Raw genomic sequence first — 15,975 nt, forward strand, 5'->3', positions numbered from 1 at the left:
GAAAAGGGCTGATTATGGACGGCGTGACCCATCAATCACTCCGAGCGACCTACGCCGAAGAGCCGTTGAGGAGTGGGACAAACTGGACCAACAGTGCCTTGATGAACTTGTGGATAGTATGCCACGACGAATAGAGGCGTGCATCAACGCAAGAGGACGTGCTACTGGGTATTAGAGGTGCCGATGTGCACAGCAATCTGGACCACCATCTCTGAAAGTCTCGCTGTATGGTGGTACAACATGCAATGTGTGGTTTTTATGAGCAATAACAAGGGCGGAAATGATGTTTATGTTGATATCTATTCCAGTTTTCTATACAGGTTCCGGAACTATCGGAACCGAGGTGATGCAAACTTTTTTTGATGTGTGTACAATGAGCACCTGCAGTATGGCATAGACGTATATGCAGATAATCGTCACACACATGTTAAGTGGAGAAAATGTTTACTATTACAGGGTGAGTGAGGTAAGTTAGAGCTAAAACACCTATGGCCATATTCTTTATGAACATCATTTGATGAATTTAAATACCTCTATAAAAGACGCTCAAATTGTCCTCTATTTTGTGTAGCCTATTGTCATTGGTTTAACGGATTCATTCTTATGTTTATCGGTAATGAAGCACAGTTCCACTTAAATAGATACGTTGGCAGCCAGAACACTTGCATTTAGACCTTCAATAACGGTTCAAATGGCTCTGAGCACTATGCGACTTAACTTCTGAGGTCATCAGTCGCCTAGAACTTAGAACTAATTAAACCTAACTAATCTAAGGACATCACACACATCCATGCCCGAGGCAGGATTCGAACCTGCGACCGTAGCGGTCGCTCGGCTCCAGACTGTAGCGCCTAGAACCGCAAGGCCACTCCGGCCGGCCCTTCAATAATGGCCACGCATTGTATGATAACCAATTTTACCCACACATTTGTGGGATATCTGCCAGTACCTCGACTGTGACTTCCCCTACAGCTGCGATAATGTTAATGTTTCAATCCCCCAGCGTTCTTGGATTATTGCAGTACAGCTTCTCCTTAAATGGTCCAACAAAAAGAAATTTGGAGAAGTCAGGTCTGATGAGCTTGGGGGTGACAGATGGATTATCGAAGAACTCAAGGAGCATCGTCATCGTTTCATTGGAGATGTGACTCGTTGCACCGCTTTCTTCAAACTATCAGTAACGTTCATTCAAGCATGGCTGTTAATTGATTTATGAATGAACTAACTGCATAGTGGTCCATCAATTCGCTGCCTAGATATGGCACACCGTACATCAATTTTTTGTGGGTGAAGTTGGTTCTCATACAACGCTCGAGCATTATTGTCAGTCCAAATGCAAGCGTTCTGGCTGTTGAGATATCCATTCAAATGGAATCATGCTTCATTACTGATAAACGTAAGAGCGAATCTGTTAAACCAGTGACAATAGGTGACACACTTTCCTGAGTCCAAAGGACGCACTTCTTAAACTACTCGAACTGGACGTTTACTGGCTCTGTGGCAGGATGAATAACAAACTCCAAGCTGTCGAGACAACCGTTGAAGTGATTTAGCGGGAAATCGCAGCAGGCTGCTGAATACACTCCGTGAATTCCGATGCTAACACGTCAGGCCGACGGCTTCGAGACATTTCATAAACACTATCTGTTTCGTCGAAATGTTTGACATTGTCGTGAAACGCTGTTTCCTGAAATGGGAACATCGGGGAATTTCTCGAGGAACCTCTCAACGCACCGCTTGTAAGATTTTCCCACGAAGTAAGTTTCCAAAGATGCGACCCTTTGCCCTTGTGTGAGCATCGTGGTGGGCTGAGTAGCCGCCCCCTAACACCAGCGATACCAGGGTGTGTGTGTGTGTGTGTGTGTGTGTGTGTGTGTGTGTGTGTGTGTGTGTGTGTGTGTTTCGTGGAGGAATGATGCATTACTTCACAGCGTTTCCGAAAGACAACGCTATGAACGATGATCAGCTTCGCTTTAAGAAAAGTAAAGCCACAAGATGGGTAATACAGAGGGGAATTTCTGACCTCGCGGTTGACAATGGAAGCAAGGCTAAAGAAAAATCAAGGCACATTCACAGGATTTGTACGCCAGTAAAAAGCGTTCGATAAAGTCAAATGGTGGAAGATTTCGAAAATCTGAGAAAAATAGTGGTAAGCTATAGGGAGAGAAAGGTAATGTATAATACATGCGAAACCAAGGACGAAGTGCTCGGATTAAAAAGTGTGTAACTCAGGGATGTAGCCCTTCATCTCTCCTGTTCAATCTATACATCGAAGAAGGGGTTGTGGAAATAAAAGAAAGGTTCAAGAGTGGAATTAAAATTCTAGGTGAAAGGATATCAATGATAAAACTCGCTGATGAGATTGCTATCCTCAGTGAAAGTGAAGAAGAATTGCAAGATCTGCCGAATGGAATGAACAGTCTAATGAGTACAGCAGACGAACTGAGAGGAAATCGAAGAAAGACGAAAGTAATTAGAAGTAGCAGAAATGAGGACAACGAGATATTTAACATAATGATTGCTGATCATGAAGTAGATGATTTTAAGGAATTCTGCTACCTAGGCAACAAAATAACCAGTGACGGACAGAGAAAGATGGACATGAAAAACAGACTAGTACTGGCAAAAAGGGCATTCCTGGCCAAGAGCGGTCTCCTATTATCAAACATATGCCTTAATTTGAGGAAGCAATTTCTGAGAATGTACGTCTGGTGCACAGCATTGTATGGTAGTGAAACATGGACTGTGGGAAAACCGGAACAGGAGAGAATCGAAGCATTTGAGATGAAGTGCTACAGACGAATGTTGATAAATTATGTGGACTGATAAGATAACGAATGAGGAAGTTCTGAGGAGAATCGGTGAGGCGAGGAGAGGAATACAGTAGAGCGTCGATTATCCGAACGTCGGTCAACCGAACAACCGCTTAACCGAACTGTGTACTCGCTCGCACCTGTTACTCTCCCACCCTACCGTCCATCATCCCCCTCACTCCCAAACCAAGTTTCCACAGTAGTCGCCGCACTGGGCCACCGCTGGCGGAACATTGCTTCTAATGGGGCCTTCACAAGGCGCTGCTGACAGGCCAAGCCGCCAGTCGCTGTGTTTCAACAATCAGCACACTTCTGTCGGCTTCGCACTGGCAGTATCAAAGCAACAGCTGCGAGCTCCGCCAGCTTAGAGTTGAGGCTTGCCGCTCCGCGCAGTTTGAAGGATTGCGCGCCCCCAAGAAGAGCTTCTCACGGTGCAGTCACCTTCAGTTCTCTGTTACGACCACTTGTGTGCTGCTGCGTGAAGAAGTGAACTTGACGATACAAAATGCTTAAACGTAAACGTGTTGAATTTTCTATGAGGGACAAGTAGGAGATTATTAAAAGGTAAGAAGAAGGTGAATCTGCAACCACTTTATCCAATGAGTATAAGGTGGGGAAGTCGACAATTACGGATATAAAAAAACAAAAGACGAGCATACCAAATTTTATAGCAATGCTTGATTCTGCTGATGGATCAACAAGCTGTAAAACTATGAAGTTACTGAAGTTGCCTTTGTACGTTAATTTGTAATACTAAAAGAGATGCCTGTTTTTATGAATAAATTTACTGTACAGTACTTCTTTTTGGCAAATAAACATGTACAGTTCGATTATCCGAACAAACCAGTTTTCCGAACACCCATGTCCCTCAGTTACTTCGGATAATCGACGCTCTCCTATATATGGAAAACACTGACAAGAAGAAGAGACAGGATGATAGGACATCGGTTACGACGTCAGGGAATAAGTTCCACGGTACCAGAGAGAGCTGTAGAGGCTAAAAACAGTAGATACGAAAGTGATTGGAATACAGCCAGCAAATAATTAAGGACATAGGTTGCAAGTGCTACTCTGAGATGAAGAGGTTGGCACGGAAGAGGTATTTGTGGCAGGTCGCATCGAACCAGTCAGGAGACTGATTATTCACGGAAAAAAATCAACAATGCAGAGAAGTCATCACTACTTTCAAAACAAACATCATGACTATGTGCGGTTGTGATTTATCTGAATCACCCTGTAAGTTAGCTGTAAGGTCCAGAGTGAATTTTCACTATGGATCAGAGTATGTACTTATCTGAAACTTCGTGGCACATTAAATGTGCTGAACCGAGACTCGAATCTCGGACCTTCGCCTTTTCGCGGAAGTCTAGAAGATAGGAGGTGAGGTGCTGGTGGAAGTAAAGCTATGAGTTCCGGCAGCGCCCCGTGCTCGGATAGCTCAGTCGGTAGAGCACTCAACATGGAAAGGAAAGGTCCCAGGTTCGAATCCCTGTGTGACGCGCACTTTTAACCCGGCAAGAAGTCTCCGCCGTGGGCAGACGGGCCACTCACCTGCGATCCTCCGGAAGGCCTCCTTCTGCGGGTCGTACTCCTGCAGCAGGGGGTCGGTCTGCAGGCCGCCGCAGGCCGTCACGTAGAAGCTGCGGCACGGCGGCGCCGTGTGGTTCATTATGGCGGCCATGCGCTGCGCCTGCCGGTAGCACGCGTCCGTCCGGCACACGTTGCGCTCTGCACACGTGGGCAACACGTCAGTCGCCGGAAACAGGTCCAATGCTCATGAACACACACACACACACACACACACACACACACACACACAAGCAAACTACAGAGCTCATACAGGGTGTAGAAAAATTGTGTCACGAAATTTTAACCCTGGATAGCTGATGCCAGTAGCAACCAAAATTACTAATGTTGTGTAGGTCGACAACGCACCATTTTTAAACTACGGAAACTTGGCGCCACGCGCTCCGATTGGCCGTGGGATTGCCCTGTTGCCGTTCGTCGGTTGACGGGCAGCGCTATGGTTGTCGGTTCACACATACAAACGACCCTCGCCCCGTCACTGCCCCAATGTGATATGCACACGTTTCCAATAGGTCTTTGTGGTGTCACCGCCAGACACCACACTTGCTAGGTGGTAGTTTAAATCGGCCGCGGTCCATTTAGTACATGTCGGACCCGCGTGTCGCCACTGTGTAATCGCAGACCTAGCGCCACCACAAGGCGGGTCTCGTGATACAAACAAGCACTCGCCCCAGTTGTACGGACGACCTAGCTAGCGACTAGATGTACGAAGCCTTTCTCTCTCATTAGCCGAGAGACAGAATAGCCTTCAGCTAAGTTAATGGCTACCAACTAGCAAGGCGCCATTAGCCTTACAGTGATTGTAATTAAAGTCTCCTGTGTATAGTCAAGAGCGATGTACCACAATGATTGATTAAAGATAAGTATTAATCCAGCTACGTACTTTTCTTCATAGCATTAATTACGTAGCCTGTTTCAGTACTTGACGCCCGTCGGCGAGTGTGTACGCGTGCCTTTCAATTGGCTACCTAGAGTGGCGTAACAGTCTTGTTACGTCGCTACAGTCTTGCTGTTTGTCTCCACCTCGCGTCAGAGGCATTCACACGTAAGCTTCGCTTCCGAGCACACACACGTCATCTGCGATTTAGTCATACATGGCGGCACAGTATTCGTTTTAAGAACAACGAAATATGGTTATTGTTTATGGACTAGCCGACGGTAATGCATATGAAGCTCGGCTGTTGTATGAGGAACGGTACCCAGCACACCTTTACAGCAATTCACCGGCGACTTGGCGAAACAGGCTCGTTAGCGGATATCATGGTGATGCTGGAAGACTGGAAGACCTCGAACACGACGGGATGCTCCATTTGAAGATACTATTCTCGAGGAAGCACTTACGACAAGTACTCGAGTGGTTGGACACGACATGGGGGTCACTCATCGGCTAGTCTGGGAGGTTTTGAGGGATGACAGCCAGCACCCATTTAGTTTCCACCCAGTCCAAGACCTAAATCCTGTGGCGGACTATGAACACAGGCAGGGTTTTGCTGGTGGTTTCTGCGACGTCTTGTACGAAATCCCGACTTCCCCGCTGAGCCGTGGCAAAAAAATTGCTGTTTTGAGGAGCGCGCCGCAGCGCGTTGTGTGAAGCAGTCGCCCTCCGTTTCTGGCGGTGGCGCCGCTGTGGCAATCGCAGCTTTGGTGTCTCCCTCTGGTGGGAAAGGGGAAAGGTTGCCTGTTCACGTGCATTTAAGGGGCGCTATGGGCTCGGCATTGGTCAGTCGGAGTGAGGCTAGGTCAGTCTCGCGTCACTGGGTTCTGGTCTGTCTCTCGTCCGCATTTGTGCGGCAGTTAGTGTCTGTGGTCGGAGTGCGAGTATGTCTGTCATTTGGATCAAAGCCAGAAAATGAGAGTCTTGCCACTCCGCCAATAACAGAACTCAGCTTGTGGTCGCCCGGTCGGGGCTGAGTTCCTGCATCTGAGTCTGCTCGTTAGGCCGCCGGTCTGCTCGAGTTGCTCGGGCTACGGTTGGTTGGTCGGTCGCGCACTGGGACACGAGATGACTTGTCCACCTTGAGCGTCGACGCATGTGAGGTCCACAGGTGAGTCCAGTGGGCCACGCCGTATAGAAAGGGGTAGTGGCTTCGCGGTTGACACAAGAGCAACAGGAGTGAAACGACGACATCGGGCTGGCCGGTGCGAGCAGCGACGCCGTGAGACGGGAGATCGGCGCGCCTTCCTGCGTCTGTTGAAGCGGCTGGCAGTGGACGGTTCGGGAGAGCGCTGGGGGTGCTGTGCCAGGTCTTCGTCAAAAATCGCAGTTTATTAGAAGTTAAGTGACTGGAGATATGTTGTTTCATTTACTTGTTAAATTCTACTTGTTTTATTGGTGAGGTCACCAGCCGCTTTGTTTTGGGGTCGTCCCACCATTCTTCTTCGTTTGCCCACCCGCGGGAAAGTGGTTATTGTGAATTGGGTGGTCCGTTTTTTTCCTTGTGGAGTTGGGGAGAGTTAGAGCAATCTGCGGTTCGGGTTGTTCATTAATCCCCCTGTCAATCCGCCATACGTTAATAGCTGCCTCTGTCATGTTTGTCGGATTCGGTGTTAACGAATTTATAGAATTAAGGTGTAAAGTCTGAATTCCTGAAAAATGTTTTTTATCTTGCCTATCATCTTGCGAGGCGGTATATGTGTAATGTAGAGCATGTTGTACATTTTATGTAAGTCTGAATTTCATGGGTTTTATTTAAATAGTCATTTTTATAAAGTTGCCACCCTTCCACCGTAAGAGTCCTTTTAAAAAGAAATTGTACTTTCGGTGGCAAATAATTTCTTAGTGTGAGTGTTTGTACCATTTACATCCCTCTTACGGGGTGCATAGTTAATGTGTTTGTGTTAAATTTTTAGTTTAAAGTAATCTGGCGTGTTGCAGATTTGCACCAGTGTAGTCTTCCAGAGGTTGTTGTGAGCGGTCGTGACTACGGCCGTGTTCAAAGGGAGCGGCAAGCTTCTCAGCCCGAAGGCTCATACTGTCAATACTGTTCTTTCTGCCTCTAAATAAAATTGTAACTTGATATTTCGAAGGTGCTTTTCTGCTTATAAACTTTAAATCTGTTTTTGAAAAGGCTTTTATGAATAAAATTCCCATTTGTTAAAGGTAATTTCAGTTTCATCAGTTACTCCCTGGCAACTACTTCCACGCTCACCTAGTGTGATTAAATGTGTTAATGTTCTTGATGAATCGCTAGTAAATAAAGTAAATTCTTTAAGAAAAGAGTTTGAAAGTAAATTCACGGTTCACCCGCCATTGTGTTGTTTACCTTTACAACACTCGAAACGTTCATTACTGGGCAAGGGAAAATCCTCACGTCACGCACGTCCACGGTCACAAGGAACGATTTTCGCTCAACATTTGGGCAAGCATTGTGGGTGACCATCTGATTGGGCTGGTCCGTCTACCTGATCGACTTAACGGGGTAAATTACCTTCGCTTTTTGCAAGAAACTCTACCCGGCCTGTTGGAAGACGTTCCCCTGGTCATATGGCTACGCAAGTGGTTGCTGCATGATGGGACTCCTCCACATAGCAGCCGTGCAGTGCGCGGGTATGTAAATGAACTCTTCGACGGCTGGGTAATGGGCAGAGGTGGTCGTAGGACGTGGCCCCCGCGATCACCAGACCTCACGCCGCCTGACTTTTTACTGTGGGGGTTCTTCAAGGTTCCAGTTCACCCACTCAAACGCGAACCACCTAGGAACGAAGAAGAATTAATGTATCGCATTCAACGTGCCGCCAATCATACCCAGGCAATGCCACGTATCTTTGAAAGAGTTCGGTGAAACACCATTCGACGTTACCAAGCTTGTGTCGAGTCACTGGGTCGCCAGTTCGAGCACCTGCTTTAAGTAAACAATGTCATAGCTACAAAAACGGCCCTTTTCAGGGCCAGCATAATTTGTAATAGACTTTCTGTACGCGAACTAACAGCTGTTGATGGGTTTGTTCCCAGTACGTCTTATTATAAAACTACAATGGATGTGTCGGGACCCCGGCAGATTCGCCCCCAGACCCCGAGAGATTCGCGATCGTGCGTTGTCCAGTGCATCCGGCAACAGAGAAATCCCGCGGCCAATTGGAGCTCGTGGTCCCAGGTTTCCATAGTTTAAAAATTGTGCGTTGTCGGCCTACACAACATTAGTAATTTTGGTTCCTACTGGCATCAGTTATCCAGGGTTAAAATTTCGTGACATAATTTTTCTCCACCCTGTATAGAGCTACTACACTACACAAAAGAGTATCACTTGTTTGAGACCCCTAACTGCTTCCCATTTCAACTGCGACGCCAGGTTCAGGTTCAGCGACGCTTCAGACAGCAAGGTGTCGACCCATGCGAAAAAAAGGCCACAGCTCAGAAGTTCGTGGAAGGTGTAAGGCGGGTTAATAATACCACATTGGCAGAAAATTTCGCTACAATTGTGCCGAAAGCTATAGTGGGCGTATAACACTATGGGTACGTCATTGTGCACCCTTCTACCAAAATCTCATCGCTTCTTTTGACACCTATGTGATGGAGGCCATAGTTGCGACCCCCAGTGTTGAAATCAGGCAGTTATCTTATGGCTGACCCAGGATAACATTTCAGACACACTCCCAGTCAGAATAGAATGAAAAGGCCTCAGGGGGTGGCATGAAGGGTATCAATGAAATGACCCCTTGGGGCGTCGATTCCAACACTTTCGCGGTAGAAAACGACATTACGCAGTGCGATGAGGCAACAGTATGACGTTCTTGATAGCGGTCGTCACTGCTGACATCACTAGACGATTCAGCCCTACTCACGAGCATAGTTGGGCTGCAACCTCACTGAACGTGATCAGATCCATTTGGAGTGTAGTGTGGTCCCAATTTTAGCTCCGGTATACTCAGTAGAACCGGTGGGGACTGCTCAAAACCATTCGACGAAATTTAAACATGATCCGCAGCAGCAAAAGGCGTTTATGCTTTTTCAGCGCTCCTGTTTCACGCCCTCCTGTGGTGTGATAACAGACGGCTGCAACATTGACATGTGCGTGAATAAAATGTCAATGGGTTCCTGTAAGACCTCCCAGTTCGGCAACAGCCTCGCTGCCATCCACACACATTTGTTGAGCACTTTAAAAATGTGCCTCTCAGAAACTTCGACACCATTGCAGCCTCGTGGCTGATATAGAGCCTGAAGTTAGGCAAACCACACCTGCAAGCAGACGCTGTGGCGGCTGCGAGGCACCATTTAGCTGAATGGGTGGTGACATCTCTGAAAGGTCCATTTTTAATGTGCTCAACAAAAGTGTACGAGTGGCACCCAGAATGTTGCCGAATTGGAGACTCTTACGGGGACCCATTGCTGTTTTATTCACACACATGTCAATGTTGCACCCCTTCGAGAGGGTGCCACAGGAGGGTGCGAAACAGGAGGGCTGAAAAAGCAAAAACACCCTTTGCTGCTTCGGATCACGTTTAAATTTCTTCGAATGATTTGGAACAGCCCCTGGTGATTTCACCCTCTTTACGAGACCAAAAATTGAGGCCGCACTGCATTCCAAATGCGTCAGGTCATGTTCAGTGGGTTTACGGGTGCACAGTGTACTTATAATATGGCTGAAGCGTTCGGGGGGGGGGGAGGGGAGGGAGGGGTGTCAGCAGCGTGGAACGTTGTCAATAACGTTGTCCTGTTCATCATTGCACTGCAAGCTGTCATTTTCCACGGCGAAACGTGTGGGAATCAACGCCCCAAGGGAGGGGGTGTTTTCATTGAAGCCCTTTATGCCAACCCTTCAGACCTTTCCGTGTCGATTCTGAACCGCAGAGTGTCTGAAATGTTTTCCTCTGCCAACCATAAGAAAAGCGCGTGAATTCAACGCTGGGTCTCGCGGTTCTGACCTACGTCGCAGGGACGTCAAAAGACGAGGCGAAATGTGGGTAGAAGCGGGTTTGACAACATTCTCTTAGAGTGACACGTTCACAGTGTCATTGGGGAGAACGGGACATCTTTAACCCTAAGCACACGTGGGCTTCTGAACTCTGTCGTTTCTTTGGATTGTGTCGACTCCTTGCTGTTTGAACCATTGCTGAGTCCGAGGGTAACGTCTCAGCGGCGCATAAAGCTGCACATGTTGAATGGGGCAAACAAAACATAAAGTGCAACATAAATTACCGTTGTGCGGTACAGTGGGTCACTATTTTTCTTTTTTCTAAATGCTGCAAAGCGTCGGACGAACCAACGGACCAACGAGGCGTCTAACACGCAATATGCAGAAGGTGTAGTCCTGTGACGTTCCGGAATGCTTTTTGTACCACGACTTGTACCCAATCATTCAGTTCCCTGTCAGCATGGACCAGTATGTATTCTTGAAGTTTTCCCAGCATAATGAGTATGCCATGAAGTTCCGGGTTTGCAGCCGGATGACGTCGACATTTTGCCACGATATTTCGGCTGGAAATCATTGAGCCATATTCAGGTGAGTGTTTAACGCTGGAGAGAGCTGCGGCACTTTTCTAAGTTCATACCGAAAATTGGCGACGAGGCGCATGCGCTTACTTTATTGCTGCGTGAATGGCCCTCCGCCAAGTTCACTATCGCCTTCGAATATCTCTCCATCTGCAGTGCGCAGGCTCCAGCGCAATGGTGATACTGTGTCGGAATGCGAGCTCACGGAATTGAAATTCAGATGTCGCATTAATGAAACAGACACTGGACGTGTCATTAGGCGTAAAATACTTTCTTTCGGAAGATATTAAAGAAATGAACACGTACCCCACCTTACCCGGTTCAAAGCCACTATCAAATTTGATAAGGTCTTCCGCCAAACGTATCTTGACAGATTCCTCAATAACTAAACCGCAGAAGGAACTAGTTATGGCCGGCCGGATTGGCCGAGCGGTTCTAGTTGCTACAGGCTGGAGCCGCGCGACTGCTGCGGTCGCAGGTTCGAATCCTGCCTCGGGCATGGATGTGTGTGATGTCCTTAGGTTAGTTAGGTTTAAATAGTTCTAAGTTCTAGGGGACTTATGACCTCAGAAGTTAAGTCCCATAGTGCTCAGAGCCATTTGAACCATTTTTAAACTAGTTGTGGTCAAAATTTCCGTGACGGAATAATATACAGAAAGTCCTGTGGAGATACAGTGCTCGGCTATGGCTGACTTACTGCTCTGCGAAAAGCGAGTGTGGCGATGATGCTCAACACACCTTTCACGTAACGTGCATGTAGGCTTTGCCACGCATGGTACTCCATAGACTCCAGCCTTCCGCAATCCCAGACCATCCTTTACTGAACGGAAAATAGCGCAAGTCTTTGAAGATGGACGGAAGAAAACTTTAACGGCATGCTTTCTTAAATTTGTGCATAATTTCAGGAAAAGTTGCCGACGTAAGGGAGGGACGCCCTGCAATTGAACAGCTCCTTCTCCTCTTGCTCTTGTGCAAGGTCTCGTTACTTCCTCCACAATGCTCTGCTTATCAGATGTCGAGAATATCCGTATCTTTTAAAACAGATTGTAAGTGTTCCAGCTCCTTTGCGGGACTGTCTCTATCAGACACAACATGTGCCCGTGCCATTAACGTTCGAACAACGCCCATAGTTTGTTAACAGCGGTCGCCTGCTCGTGCGGCTCTGTATGTGTGGAATGCCCCAGTGACTCAGTCACTGTCGGCCTGACCAAGACGTCTAGAAGCAATAGACAGTCATCCTTCTCCATTTCCATGGAAAACTCCATATTCTCGTCGACTGAATTCAGATGCAGCAAAAATCGTGACAGCTCTTCGTACACTACAAAAGCATCATCTGCAGACCGCCTACGTGCCACAGGTGGAACAATATATTCGGAGGGGGCGTTAAACTGGATAGAGGGCGCTCATGCAGCGGTAACTTACGCACATGCGCCTCCGCGCCAATTTTTCGTATAATCTTCGCGATATTCACCAGCAATTTCCAGTGTAAAGCACTAACCTGAAGATGGCTGAATGGTTGTCAGCCGAAATACATACAAGTGACAAAAATCATACTTGGTTGGGAGAGGGGACCAAATAGGGAGGTCATCAGTCCCATCGCATTAGGGAAGAATGGGGAAGGAAGTCGACCACACCCTCTCAAAGTAACCATCCCGGCATTTGTGTGTAGCGACTTAGGGAAATAACGGAAAAACTAAATCAGAATCGCCGGACGCGTGTTTCAACCGTCATCCTTCCGAATGCGAATCCAGTGTGCTAACCACTGCGCCACGTGCCGGCCGCGGTGGCCGAGCGGCTCTAGGCTCTTCAGTTCGGAACCACGCTGCTGCTGCGGTCGCAGGTTCGAATCCTGCCTCGGGCATGGATGTGTGTGATGTCCTTAGGTTAGTTAGGTTTAAGTAATTCTAAGTCTAGGGGACTGATGACTTCAGATGTTAACTGTCATAGTGCTTCGAGCCATTTGAACCATTTGAACCACTGCGCCACCTCATTCGGTCATAAGTAATGGGATAGCAATAATCACATATACAGATGACGGAAGTATAGTGTGCATAAAGTATAAAAGGACAGTGTATTGGAGGAGCTGTCATTTGCACTCATGTGATACACATGAAAAGGTTTCCAATGAGACTTTGAACTCGGAATGGTAGGTGGAAGTGGAAGCATGGCACATTACATTTCGGAAATCGTCAGGGAATTCGGTATTTCGAAATCCACTGCGTCAAGAGCGTCTGGAAAATACCAAATATCAGGCATTACCTCTCACAGCGGACACGAGTGCCTTTGGTAACAGCACGACGTCGCCTGCAGCGCCTCCCCTGGACTCGTGACCGTACCGGTTTGACACCAGACGACTGGGGAACCGTGGAATGGTCAAATGAGCCCCAATTTCAATTGGTAAGAGCCAATGGTAGGGTATGAGTGTAGCGCAGACCCCACGAAAACATGGACCCAAGGCGTGAACAAGGCAGTGTGCAAGCTGCAGTAGCTACATAATGGTGCGGGCTGTGTTTACATGGAATGAAATGGATTCTCTGGTCCAACTGAGGCGATCATTGACTGGAAATAGTTATGTTCGGCTACTTAATTCACAGTTATTCATAGACTTGTTCCCAAATACGTAATGATACCATGTCACCGCACCACAATTGTTCGCGATTGCTTTAAAGAACATTCTCGACAATTCGAGCGAATGATTTGCACGCCTACATCGCCCGAAAGGGATCCCGTCAAATATTTATGGACGTAATCGAGAGGTCAGTCAGCGCACAAAATCCTCTCGCCATTATGGACGGTTGTAGAGGCAGCGTAGCTCAATATTTCTGTGTGGGACTTCCAGTGACTTGTTGCGTCCATGCCACGTCGACTTGCTGCAGTGCACCGAGTAAATGGAGGTCCGACACGATATTACGTGGTATCTCATGATTTTTATCGCGTAAAATGGAAATGCCGTGTGGCTAGGGCCTCCCGTCGGGTAGACCGTTCGCCTGATGCAAGACTTTCGAGTTGACGCCACTTTGGCTACTTGCGTGTCGATGGGGATGAAATGATGATGATAAGGGCACCACAACACCCAGTCCATGAGCGGAGAAAATCTCCGACCCAGCCGGGAATCAAACCCGGGCCGTTAGGTATGACATTCCGTCGCGCTGACAACTCAGCTACCAGGGGCGGACACGTAAATATATTGTGGTGAGATGACAACGTCATCTGGCTGCATTTCAGAAACTTCATGGGTTACGGACTAAGATGTTTACACGAACAATTTCGGTGACCAAATTTTACAAGTCCTTTTATATGTTCATGATGTTAATGCTGTGGAAATTCCTATCATACAAAATGACAACAGCCGCGGTACAAGACTGCTCACACGTTCCTGATATGACGAACACCCTGGCTCGTTATCGCTCCGCAGTGGTTAGACACTGGACTCGCATTCGGGAGGACGACGGTTCAATCCCGCGTCCGGCCATCCTGATTTAGGTTTTCCGTGATTTCCCTAAATCACTCCAGGCAAATGCCGGGATGGTTCCTCTCAAAGGGCACGGCCGACTTCCTTCCCTATCCTTCCCTAATCAGATGAGACCGATGACCTCGCTGTCCGGTCTCCTTCCCCAAACAACCCAACCCCCCGTTATCGGTCGTCGACTGACTCGCTAAATCGTCCAATCCTAGTCCTATAGCAAATGTGATTATTGAAATTTTCCCAGCGTAAACAGTATTCCATGAAGTTTCAGGATTGCAGCCGGATAACATCTACTTCCTGCCACGATATTTCGGCTGACAACCATTCAGCCATCTCCAGGTGAGTCTGTTTCACTGGAGGTTGCCAGTTCATGTCGCTACTTTTATACCAAAAATAGGCGATAAGACGCATGCGCAAAGGCAGCCGCTACATGAGCGGCCTCTGTGGAGATACGCGCTCTCTTCGAATACTGCGAACAAACCTTTCATCCTTACTCTGCGGAACTATGATCACACCCATAGGCGGAAGCGACCAAAGACACTGTTAGCTAGGACCTAACCACTGACCGGCAGGTGTGACCGAGCGGTTCTAGGCGCTTGAGTCTGGAACCGCGCGACCTCTACGGTCGCAGGTTCGAATCCTGCCTCGGGCATGGATGTGTGTGATGTCCTTAGGTTAGTTAGGTTGAAGTAGTTCTAAGTTCTAGGGGACTGATGACCTCAGAAGTTAAGTCCCATAGTGCTCAGAGCCATTTGAACCATTTGAACCTAACCACTGGTGGCGAGCTAACTCACAAGTGACGATATTGACTTGCCTCTGGACATCAGCAATATTGATTGGACGTGCCGGCTGCCATCAAAGCCAACCAACAGGCAGCTGCAAGGAAGCCGATAAACTCACACACTGCACCGAGCGAGGTGGCGCAGTGGCTAGACACTGGACTCGCATTCGGGAGCATGACGGTTCAATCCCGTGTCCGGCTATCCTGATTTAGGTTTTCCGTGATTTCCCTAAATCGCTCCAGGCAAATGCCGGGATGGTTTCTTTGAAAGGGCATGGCTGACTTCCTTCCCCATCCTTCCCTAATCCGATGAGACCGATGACCTCGCTGTCTGGTCTCCTTCCCCAAACAACCCAACCAATCCCCAACTCACACATTAACGCACAAACCGCCTACACTACTCCAGATATGACCTACCAGACAATGACCAAAGACGAACTCAACTGTTACAGGTATGCTGATGCTGGCCGAGACGTTGACGCCAGAACCCAGCTATAACCTCCGACTGATAACGCATCACAGCGTCTGAGATATCTACCTGCATGATACCCACTGCCAACTTACGTCATTCTTCTACGATCTGTCGCAGACAGCAAGCAGTCAGCTACTGCTCTTACTACCCGACCATACTATCGCAGAAGATTTTACCCCCTTGGCTCTTGCCTTGGCACTTCTTTCCTCTGCCGGCCGTTGTGGCCGAGCGGTTCTAGACGCTTCAGTCCGGAATCGCGCTGCTGCTACCGTCGCAGGTTCGAATCCTGTCTCGGACATGGATGTGTGTGATGTCCTTAGGTTAGTTAGGTTTACGTAGTTCTAAGTTCTAGGGGACTGATGACGTCAGATAGTAAGTCCCATAGTGCTTCGACCCATTTAAACCATTTGCACTTCTTTCCTCTGC

At 47.9% G+C, this 15,975-nt stretch overlaps 1 protein-coding gene across 1 annotated transcript in view; it reads right to left on the reverse strand.

Moving 5' to 3' along the window:
- The window catches only part of LOC124798148, a 292,835-nt gene that overhangs the window by 190,361 nt on the left and 86,499 nt on the right, over positions 1-15,975 (reverse strand). The window contains exon 3 of the mRNA XM_047261428.1: positions 4,365-4,541. Coding sequence (XP_047117384.1) covers positions 4,365-4,541 — 177 coding nt within the window. The remainder of the gene's footprint in view (positions 1-4,364; positions 4,542-15,975) is intronic.

The sequence above is a fragment of the Schistocerca piceifrons genome, chromosome 5, assembly GCF_021461385.2.
Source record: "Schistocerca piceifrons isolate TAMUIC-IGC-003096 chromosome 5, iqSchPice1.1, whole genome shotgun sequence".
Classification (NCBI taxonomy): Eukaryota; Metazoa; Arthropoda; class Insecta; order Orthoptera; family Acrididae; genus Schistocerca; species Schistocerca piceifrons.